Consider the following 11,881-nt stretch of genomic DNA (forward strand, 5'->3'; position numbering starts at 1 on the left):
ATGTTTCTGTTATATATAGTAAAGGCTATTTTGGAAATTCTAAAAATGCACGTAATATTTACACACGTGTAAAGGACCTGGGCTTAAAAAATTAGGTCCATTTTTCTCTTTTCTTTTAATTATGGACCTACCGTTACTGGCTTTAGTGGGTGGACCTACCACTAACTAAGAACACTATAATAGTACCTACATATAAAATTCACGCATATTTTCTCCCTTTTCTCAAATTATTTAATACATCATTAGGAAACGGGATGACACCTGGTAAAGAATGTACCGTCACCGTGCGGGGCGAAGACCCGCGCACACCAAATCAATTTGGAGGTATAGTTGCTTTAGAATTTGTTTAAAGTGTTAGCAGTAGCATACAACAAAGTCGTTGTAGTATAGTGGTAAGTATTCCCGCCTGTCACGCGGGTGACCCGGGTTCGATCCCCGGCAACGGCGTTTTTTTTTTTTTTAATTTAATTTAATTTGCTCTGCGCTCATTACAAAAGCTATCAAGTAATTCTTTATCACCTCTGAATCGAAATAAGGTAAAACCACACTTTCTCTTGTTCATCGAGATCTCTATATTTCATTTTGGGGGTTTGCCCTCAACAGATTAGGTTTAATGTTTTCTTTTTCTTAATCAGACTAGAGAATCTATTTGATTTGCTGATAATCGTCACTTGAATAAAATTGATTTTCTTCTAAACCCTTAATTTGTATTCATGCAGGATGTTGAGCAGTGAATTTCCTTCTGCTCTGCCTGCAGATGAAGAATCAAAAATCAGTAGAGAGTTTTCTGGGGTTTCTATATCTGCTGCTGTTGATTCGATGATATCAACAATGAGGAACGAGGAAGGGTATCCAAAAGGTCTAAAGGTACTGGTTGTCGATGAAGATCATTCTTTTCTGGAGGAGATTGAGCCCATGCTTGTACAAGCTAAATACACGGCTACTCTGTGTTCTTCTGCAACACAGGCTTTGTCTATGCTCCATGACAAAACTCGCACGTTTGACATCATTTTAATGGCCATCCTAGGCAGCGACATGGACGGATTTAAGCAAATTCAACAGCTTGCCATGGAAGCAGACCTTCCTATTAAATACTGTAAGTAGAATGTTGGTGCATTTAGTCGGCTTTGTATCTCCTCCATGTACAACTAAAATTATATTGTTATTGCAGTACTGCCAGCAGCCAGTCCATGGTCTATTGTGAAGACCTTGGGCAGAAAGGCTTCTAAACTGACTAAACCAGTTCGTCTTAGTACAGTACGCACTCTATGGTCAAATGTGGCCAGAAAGAGGAAGGAGAAACTTCAAAAGTTGGTAACAGCAGGGATCATTGATGCTTGGGATAAATACCTGATATCATCGTTATTATATTCACCCCGGGGGGGATGATGGAAGTCTTAGAAAGCTGATTACTGGAATTCTAAAAGAAGACGAAAACTATATGGGCCTTAAAGCCGACGCCCATTATTCTTCCTTAATATTGAACAGAAAACCTGTGATTCCATGGATGACATCGCCATCGGAACTCCAAGGCCAGTTTATTTGGGCGGTTTTTGCATTAGGAGGACCTAAAGGTAAGAACCTTGTACATGTGTTGTTTTCTTGTCTTGTGTTGATGTGTGTATCCTTGAAGTTTACTGGTGAATTTCTTTATTAGTGAGCTTCCAGGCAAACATGTTTCATAGTAAATCAGGTTAAGCTATTATTACATGATTGGTACCGAGTGCTAATTGATTTACGACTGTAGAAGCTGATCCAGATAAAGTTTTTAAACTCTTGCCTCCCACACCTGGACTCACCAGGAAACATGTTGACAATCACCTCAAGGTCTAGTTTTCTTGCACAAAAGCTGTAGTTTTCTTTCCCTTTGTTATTTTCTGATTTGTTAACACCTACAATTAACCTTTATATGAAATAGGTGCAGGAGTTCCGCTTCCTCCATGTAGATTATGTGGAGGAGCATCCAGCATCTGATATGCCCTTTGTAGAACCCGAACAAATGTGTGATGATGATTTCTGGAGAATGGTATGATATTGAATCTGATGGATAACAAAATTGGTCCAACTAGTTAATTTATCAAAGGATAAGCTCTGAATTTTGCATTATTTTTCCTTTTCAGTGAGCCTTCATGCCTAGAGTGTTGACGACTGGCTGGCTGCTGATATTTATCCATATTACTGTACAAGGATCTAGCTGCTCTTGAAGTTGTTACTCGTGTTACTAAGCATCTGCTTTCCTTCTTTTAGAAATCTACCTTTTGAGTTGTTTATTTCTGGATGTTAGCTGTTTATTAAGTTAGTTCAAAACAGTGGAATTTCTTTGGTTCAAACTTTTGAAGGAGTACTGATCTTTCGAATGCGTTCCACATATCTATGTGTGTCTACCTGAAATCTCATGTTATTGTCTTGAATATGTGTCTACCTGAAATATTAGCCGTCTGGGTTGGAGAGATGATTTTAGAAAAAATGGGTTTCAATCTTATAGCTAATGTCTTGGATATAATTTTAGCTAACATTGGTTCTGAACCAAAATTCAGTAAACTATCTATAGTGGGATTGAAGCTATGTTGTATTAGGCGGTAGGCAAGGCGCCAGGCCCTTCGCCTAGGCACCCAGAGGAAAAATTAGAATCTGCTCACGTTTTAGCGCCTTGGGCGCCTTTTACAACATAGGATTGAAGTGCTGCTTAGTTCCTTGGCGATCTCGAAGTCTTTTTTCATTTTTCTGATCAGGTTGTTAGCTTTATATATCTTCTGACATACTGGGTTAAAACATACAAGTACGCTTATACTTTTGAGTATGATCAAACCTTTCGATTGCCATGGGTGATCCTTTGTCTTACGCATATTATATGCACATGTGTCGTGCACTTTTGTCAATCTTAATTTAAAAACTGCAATGGGAAGTCTGTAATTTTAAGTTTCTCAGGTCTTTTTCGTTCCATCCCTCTGTTTCATTTCTGAAAATTTAGAGTTCCATACCTCTGTTTCATTTCTGATAATTTAGAGTTATGAGGTCGCGAAACGAAGAACCGACAGGTTCAGTCCTCCTCCCAAGACACCTTAGGTGGGTTAAGATGGAGGACTCCACAGCAGCAGCTTCAGAAAACTAGTCCATATGGAGGTAAAATTGTAGAAGAGTGTGAAGACATGAGCTAATTTGGATTGGATTGTAGGGATGAAAAGTTGGATCGGACTAATTGTGCTCACTAAGCGTGAGTTGTTGCCTGGGATCATGAAGTTACTAGATCATGCACAAGAATGTGTGAGAAGAGGAGGTACGCAGTCAACGGCTGCAAACCCTTCTTGTTCAGAAACAGCTTCAGAGGAAGCCATGGATGCTGTGTCAGATGTTTGTTACAACCCCAAAATGCCCTTTGATAGAAAAATGCTGTTGCACCCAGCCAAAACAGAAATAGAACTGAAACCTAGACTCTCATACAATGGACTTATATTCATAATTCAAACTGTGCATCGTGGGTCGGCAATGGATGAAGAAACAAACTAGGACTGACATTACCAAAATAAATTATATCCATAAATTTTGGCAACCAGTTTGAAAGAATACACATTTATGAACGAAAGAAAGTTTGTTTCATTCAAACAAGGAATACTTGCATTTACCATCACGTTCTCTTAATGCTGTACAATTGAAACATACAGTATCTTCTTCACAAATCAGCTGAATATGGCCAACAGTAAGCATATCATGTACAATTACCTGGGATGTGGTGATATCTGCCTAGTCAGTTGAGTTTCATGACTCATGGAGTAGTATACTGGTATAAGGGACATAGCAGTTTGTTCGGGCATTCTTCATGTTGATTCGCAAGTGGATTGGTCTCTCTATGGCAGTGCCAGCACCTGTAAATAAAAACAAAACCCATCAGATTGACATAATACATTAAGCAGAGGAGAAGTAAATACACAACTATCCAGAGGACCTTCTGCAGAAGAGAATTCAGTAATCCACAAATAGACTACTTTTGACCCTTAGACTAACACCATCTTAACTGGAACCTTGATATCTTAACTTTAAAGAATTACTGCAAGACACGTAAACTAGTAGTTGAGATCCTAATTACGCAGTTGTGTGCCGTGAATGAGACCCACAATCCGCAGTTAAGATCACACGTTGTTTCGGGTCTTCAAATCAACTCTTAGTAGCTCAAATGAATCTTTGATATTAGGCAGTTCAATTGGAAACCCAGAGGATTATTAGCTAATTGGAAATCCGGCAGAAAGCAAATAAAGCCAAGAGGGACTGATATGATGAAGGGTCGTAACATGCATGTGGCGCAGTCTACATACTAAGAACTCGTTCTCCCTGTTGAGAAATGGACGTAAGAGTTCTGTAAGGAGGAATTAGGTAATGCCAAAGTATGATAACCTGAGTATATAATGAGCAGTGGTTTGTGTCTGAGTATCAGCAAATGCCCTTAACCTAATCTATTTCTATCGATTTTTGAACTGCTCTAACTCAATAGAGCAAGAAGCTCATCCGCTTGGTACCACGAAAAGTAAGCACTATAGATTATACTCACACTAATAGCATACTTCAAACATCATATGTAAAAATCTAAGAGTAGAACAAAAGACATACCTAGACATTTTTGTCTGATAAAGGTGCTTTCTTCAGTGGAAGTTTGTTTGCTAGTTTTTGCAGCCGAGAGATATCCCTTTTTTCTGTTTAAAAGAAGCAAAACAATTATCAGTTAAGTGCACAAAGATCTTACTCAGTCGTTCACTTTCCTTGTTAAAATGTATTATTACACATTTGTTCGTATTATCTAGATGGTTAAATTAATCAAAATATGGTGTCTAAGAGAACCACATTCATGCAACATTGATAACTTAAAACAAGCATACAAAATTAAAGCACGAGCAAATAAAAAGAACTATCATCTAACCTTAACAGTTTCTAACAGAAAGCATCATTATTGCACAAGAACCATTCAGAACTACAGATCATTATCATACTGCATAACAACTTATGTTTGTTACATTTTCAGCTCCTAAATTATAACTTGACCGTAAGTACGATATAAACTATACCGTGTGCTGAAAACAGAATTAGTGAAGTACTCCTAGTATTATTTCTCTACAAGTGAACTGAACAGACATCATCATACACGGTATAAATCTTCGCTAACGATGCTATACAGATAGAATTAGCAAGAAGAAATAGAGAGAATATCTTATGACTTGTATGGGAGAATTAAGAATTTTCTTTCATGCCTAGCAAAGAGACCATGTCATGCTTTCCATGTGTCTTTCTAGTTTCTAGTCTTTTTCATCATGAGATAGAGTGTCAACTCAATGGCTACATATGACAGCTCATCACAAATTTAACTTATAGTAGCATTAACTTTAAGCTAAGTTTAAGCACTCAATCAGTCCTTAGACTGAATCCTAATTTGCCACTAAAACATCAAAAGCCATTCATGTTTACACCCTTCTAACTACTCCGCATTGTTATTGCATAAGAACCAATCAGAATTAAAGATTATTAGCATTATTGTATAAGAACTTAATATTAACATGCACGGAGTGTAAGTTTAATATTGTTAGCTTAACGTCTTCAGGTGCCACAATTGAGCTAAACTAGAAAGTTACAAGCGGCTCGTGAAGGATTATTTCGACGCTGTGAATGTCTATTCTCAGCTAGAGGATTAAGTGGTAGCTCGATAGCTAACACAATGACCCAGATTAGTTGTGCTCTCTCCGTTAGCTTATGAACTTGAAGCTTCTCAACTTCCTGGAGGTCATTTACAAATTGCGTTGGAACCTGTGCCCTTTTTCTATTTGGCTTCTCTTGGTCACCTGCCATATACCCTAGAACATATGAAAACAGTAATGATGTTAGTATACAAAAGACATCAAATACTAAATGTGATTAGACCTTTTATCAACAAAAGTTAGCAATACAAACACATAAAACCATATTATCAATGCACTATAATAAAGGCAAACATGTATTATGGCATCACATGTTACAAAGTCCGACTAATCTATCTTTCAATTGTTAATTGTTAATTGTTTAAGGTTAATAATGAACCTTAAACATGGAAATCAAACTTACATTTAACAGAGAACTGATGTTGAAACAAGAATCTTTGTACGCTTTATTGGTTTTATACAATAACATGTAGTTCAGGTTTTTCCATAACAATTCAAATATCATTTGAGACTGCAGAATATCGTAAATATCTGCATGAAAAGACTGACATGGAGAGCAAAATACTGTCCAAACACGTCGATATGACTAACGATAAGAAACTCAGAGGAGAGAATTCACATTGAATGGGACATACAGAACTGTTAAAGAGGCCCAAGTACAGAGAGTGGGTGCTGGTGCAAGTAAGTTGGCTTGCAAATCAATTCTTTTAGATGCCTTAGCAGTTGCTTAAAAAACCACCACATTTCTCTGATGATGAGCTCCTAAGAAAACTTTCAAATGATTACTACAGTTATAAAGATTAAAGAAGATGTTGATACCCTACTATAGGCTTAGATTGCCAAAACAATTACTGGTGCAAGTAAGTTGACTCGCAAAGCAATTCTTTCAGTTTGGCTTAGCAGTCGTTCAGAAGTGGTGTAGTGATGAGTACCAAGAAGACTTTCAAATGTTTACTACAGTTCTTAAGAATATGTTGATATCCTATTACAGGCTTGTTGCCAAAACAGTGATCAAATATTAAAATTGGGATAATTAAACTGAATTGGTGCTTGTCCCAGATTATCACTTTTACTACCCATATAAGTACAGAAAACGAAAGCCAGCAATATATTGAAAAATGATTATCAGTTCACCTATATAAGTTAACTGAGCTGTATTAAGAATACAAAGGTGAAGAATACAAACAACAATAATGTTCTTAACATCGAGCATAACAAAAATTGCAGGACTTTTATCATTATTGTGCTTCCTAAGTTTCTCACTTTTCATCTTTTCACTAGAAAATCGCAGACCTGCATCAACACGACAAAGGTAATGAAATGCATAAGATGTTTTACCTGGTTTCCTCTTATTGGTCCTTCATTCTGTAGTTAGGTGAAACTAGGCTAACCCTATTAGTCTATTTCGGTGAAACTAGGCTAACCCTATAAATCTATTTCTACTTATATATAATCAACTCCCATCAACCTGCACTAAAATCAGTTTTGTTTTTTATTATAGAGTACGGGCAGCAAATACTACAAGAGTATATCTTACTTCATTGAACAGAAGGAAACAACACATTCTTTTACGTTTCACTTGATTTGCCTCACTTTCTCTCTTGATCTACTACTCTATAGTAAGTTGAACTCATTGAACCAAATACAAAATAATAACGAATTGTACACTACAGCAGTTTTGAACAAATCTCAACATGATTCTGCTCTTAGCTCTGCAATCACACACAAAAACAATAACCAATATGCAAGTCTAAGAGGACTAAACTGAGCACAATTCAGTATCAGAATTTAACGTTCTTTTTTTGTTCATAGGGTTCCATTTTGATGATTCAGCACTTCTTTAATTTTCCAAGCATAATTAGAGAAAGAAATTATGACATGAACAAACTTGCAGTTTCTCAAGTATCAGCATTTCGAAATGACCAGGTCAGATTACGGGACTAATGAGACCGCAAAAGTAGATAGGAGTAGGACACCACACGCTACAGAATGACAAACAAATGATTTTCTTCCTCTACCGATTATCCACCAACAAAATAGTCAACCGACCCCAAATACAAGGTTCTCTTATAATAAAGAAAGTCTAACATATGATATTGTAACTCAATTTTTTCAAATCTAGTAGTGAACAGCAGGATAGATCTCTTTAAGCAACAAGAACCATGACTAAGACTAACTGTACAAATTTAAAAAGCCTTCCTAATGATGTTTATAACAATAGCTCTTTATGGACCCAAATATAACAAAAAGATATGGCACTGAGTTATGCAGCAAAGCATTTAAAGGAGCATTGAGAGAAATATATCGTTTTAAGCAACTAAAGGAGGTCCAAAACTACAAGTCTACAAACAGATATAGGAGACAGAATGGTATCTAACCAAAAACCATTCAGGACTACAGATCATTAACATTAACAGCCTTCTGATACAAATCTGGTCAATAGGCACCATGCTTATATACTGAATATCATCTTACATTAACAGCCTTCTAACACAAAGTATCATTATTGCGCAAGAACATTCAGCTGATGATTATCATTATTGCATAGCTTATGTCTATCAGATTTTCAGCTCTTAAATCATTATTACTATAACTTACCCATAACTATGATATCAACTATATCTCATGCTGAAAAACAGAATCACTCCTGGTATCACTATGAACAGTATAACAATGCTAAACTGGTAGAATTAGCAAAAAGAAATAGAGAGAACGTCTTATGAGAGAGAATTAAAAATATTCTTTCCTGCCTAGAAAAGACACCTTGTCATGGGTGTCTCTAGCCTTTTTCATCATGAGATAGAGAGACAACTTAATAATAGCTGCATAGGACAACTCATCACTACTTAAACTTAAAGTAGCATTAACCTGAAGGTGAGCTTAAGTACACAGTTAGACCTTAAAACCAGGCCTTGATCTGGATTACTAGCTAGCAACACAACTTAACTTACGCTAATCAAGGATTAGTTTAAAAGAATCCTTCTAACAAAGTATCATTATTGCATAAGAAACCAATCAGAATTACAGATCACTATCATTACTGCATAAGTAGTTATATTAACATGCGGAATAAAGTTTAATGTTGTTACCATAACGTCCTGAAGTGCCGGAATCGCGCTGAACGGGAAAATTAGAAGCAGCTCAGGAAGGATTACTGCGACACCCTATAAGGGATGAATTCCATTCTCAGCTGGAGCATTAAGTTGTAGCTAGATAGCGAATATAATGACCCAGATTAGCTGTGCTCTCCCCGTTAGGTTGGTTACCTGCCATATATCCGAGAACACATGAAAACAGTAACGAAGTTAGTATCAATGAATCTCAAACGCTAAATATGCAACCAGAAAAGTTGCTAGACATTTAATCAACAAATCTTATTCAATTGGAAACATGTATTACAGAATCGCATCTTACAAAGTTCGCATAATGTATCTTTCAATTGTCAAATCGATTGCTTTGAAAAGGCATTGGAAGAAAAAGTAAAACATTGTATGCATCCGCCTTCATTTCATTCAAGTCAAAATTCATGTTAATGTGCATCCTCACCTAATCCTCTATTATCTACCAAATTCAAAACAAGTTTAAACTGATTACTAAACACTCAAATAAATATGAAAATTCACCACTATGATTCTTCGTAGCCTTTTTTGTTTTTGCGAAATTGCAATAATACGTTAGATATCAGACCCCTTGAACGGCCATCCTTCATAGTGGATTCTAAACCACGCCTGACAATTACAGATGCGAATTATGTAATGTATGTGTACATTTATATTGATAGAATTGAAAGTGGGACAACAAATAGAAATTACCGTTCGTTTTGTGGTTGTGTTTGATTGGTTTTTGGTGATCCCCTCCTTGCTTGCTGGTTTTTGCCAGATTTGCTGGATTTCGGCATTGTTTGCTGTAGTGAAAATATCCAATCGAAAAATCAAACTAACATCAACAGACAAGATCCAAATTATCCAGTTGATCCTTGCACTGCAACAAGAGAGAATCGAATTAATAAAATAAAATCCTGCTGATCCTTGAAATCATCTAGTCAACTATTGATTCTAAAAATGAAATAACATGAAGAGGATTAAGATATTCCACTTACGTTTCAGATCAGACATCATTACGCTGTGATCTTCGTGTTGCTTTTGTGCTGATGATCATGACATCGGAGGCCATGATCTGTGAGGTGGTGGTTCTAAGACGGGCGGAGAAAACTAAGGTGGAGAGAGAGTGTGAGAAGGAGAAAAAGAGGAAGAGGATAATGATGCCCTGAGACGGACGGCTAAATAACAGGGTAACTAGATGAAAAGCGAATTACAGTCTGATTACACCGTCAGGGCACAATTTTTAGATCACATTCCTTACCTTCTCTTCATGCCGTCGGAATTCCGAAGGACGAGGCCTCGATTGAAAAATTAGGTCTCAACAATATAAAATGTCGGGATCATCCGCCCCACGTGTAGAGCTTTGTAAAAAAGAGATGATTTAGAAAAGAATTGCGGATGTTGGAAAGTATACTGCAGCTGGTGATTTCAAAAAAAGTATGATGCTGGCGGTATGCTGAGCTAGAGACTCGATCACCAAAAATGAATGTGACACTTTGTCAACTACTCAGGACTAGATTTCAATGATATGGATGGTGCTTCTTCAGTTGGTGGCGGACATTAACACATTATCATTAAGCTTGATGCATCGCTGCAGTAGCTGAAGATGAAACGCAAACCGACGCAGTTGCAGCTTTACAAGCTGTAAAATTGGCCAGGCAAAAGCTGATTCTCAATCTTCACTTAGAAGGGTATTGTCCTAATGTAGTGAATATAATCCACGGTAGCTTAGGGGTTGTTATATATGCAACAAGCAGTACTGTCATCTATGACAATGTCTAAAATTGCTTGAATCTTTAATAAGTGTGTTTGTACCTATATTCTCGAGGTGGCTAATAATCTAGCAAAATATGGTAAAGATGTTAGATTCGGCGTAACTCAATTTTTTGAGCTTGATTCATCTATTTGGTTAAAAACTCTCATTGGAGAAAAAGAAATTGTGTCTGTATTTTTGTGGGTGGAACAGATAATCTAATATTTTAATTAAGACATAATAAATCAAAACAAAAAAAATCATGCGGCTGCTAAGGACTTCCTGCGACAAAGTAATTCTTCTTATTTTTTGTATTCAACCATTGGAACAATCTATTGCATCCAAAACAAATGTGCAATGTTGGTCTGAGTTACCATCCAAATTACAGATTAGATCTTCTCTGTAGTTACTTGTAATTAAGCTACATATCTGGGACCAACTCCATCATTGTATACGAGCTAAATGTGGGTAAGAAATGTTAAGCAATTTCAAAATCGGGTCAATGAATCCTGTTTAATTTGAGGCCTACTGATCTCTTCACATATCCAATATAAAAGGCTAAGGGATGTCTAAAATACGTAAAAGTATCAAGGTACCCTCATCATTATCTTTCGTTGTTTAGCATCTCTAAATCGCCCATCTTTGACGGATGATGAATGAACTAAAATCATTTCTCTCTCGAGAATCAAACATGAAATTAACTATATCTATCAAATTATTTCATTCTCTCATTTAATTTTAATTATTTTTTCTTAAACTAAAAATTGTGGATCGCAACAATATGGCGATGTAATTTTATTAACATGTTCCTCTTAATTAGGTTTTTGATTGGTTTAACCATTCAAAATTTAGAAATCCGGGTTTTTTGTAGTCAATCAGTTTTTTTGTAGTCAACCAGAATCGGTTGATGTTCATGTCTACACTGATTGAAGAGCATAATCTAGAATTGATTGATATGGACACTCACATAAACCAATTATGGGTAAGAAAATTCCAAGTTTTTGTATGTATTTTAGCCTACAATCGGCATATACGGTTCCCCACATATTCCCATTATAAAAAAAATCAAATTAAAGAGTCATTTTTGTAAAAAATGTCGTCCATCTGCATATACAATGCAACATATATGTTGATTACAGATTTTAGTTTCAAAATGAAGAACATAAGATTATGGATTTTAGTTTTTACTTTCCATGATAGCCAATCAACCGATGTTAGTGATGCGTGTCGTTTGCACAACAAATTAATCACTTCTTTCCACACAGTTAACTAGTAATATAATGGCAAGGAGTTCGTTCCCACGAAGAATAGGGAGTTTCTAGTTATTAAAAGTATCAAAAGGGGGTTTT

General features: G+C 36.3%; 1 protein-coding gene, 1 long non-coding RNA gene and 1 other non-coding gene across 5 annotated transcripts; 2 read left to right on the plus strand and 1 right to left on the minus strand.

Moving 5' to 3' along the window:
• Positions 1–375: 375 nt before the first annotated feature.
• TRNAD-GUC lies at positions 376–447 on the plus strand. The gene has a single exon. It is a non-coding gene; the product is annotated as a tRNA-Asp (tRNA).
• Positions 448–720: 273 nt separating this feature from the next.
• On the plus strand, positions 721–2,247 carry LOC113311824 (two-component response regulator ORR21-like). The gene is made up of 4 exons (XM_026560623.1): positions 721–1,096; positions 1,172–1,314; positions 1,919–2,026; positions 2,188–2,247. The coding sequence occupies exons 1-4, from the start codon at positions 721–723 to the stop codon at positions 2,245–2,247; spliced, it is 687 nt and encodes a 228-aa protein (XP_026416408.1).
• Positions 2,248–3,491: 1,244 nt separating this feature from the next.
• Positions 3,492–10,279, minus strand: LOC113313703. Of its 3 annotated transcripts, none has more exons than XR_003341999.1 (6): positions 9,778–10,279; positions 9,491–9,659; positions 9,302–9,406; positions 8,768–8,944; positions 4,603–5,834; positions 3,492–3,863 (listed from the first exon to the last, which is right to left on the minus strand). It is a non-coding gene; the product is annotated as an uncharacterized LOC113313703 (long non-coding RNA). The 3 variants fall into 3 exon arrangements; XR_003342000.1 differs by lacking the exon at positions 9,302–9,406 and having other exon boundaries at positions 4,603–4,685; positions 5,616–5,834; positions 9,778–10,225; XR_003341998.1 differs by lacking the exon at positions 9,302–9,406 and having other exon boundaries at positions 9,778–10,269.
• Between the last annotated feature and the right edge of the window lie 1,602 nt (positions 10,280–11,881).

Source organism: Papaver somniferum, chromosome 9, assembly GCF_003573695.1.
Source record: "Papaver somniferum cultivar HN1 chromosome 9, ASM357369v1, whole genome shotgun sequence".
NCBI classification, from domain to species: Eukaryota; Viridiplantae; Streptophyta; class Magnoliopsida; order Ranunculales; family Papaveraceae; genus Papaver; species Papaver somniferum.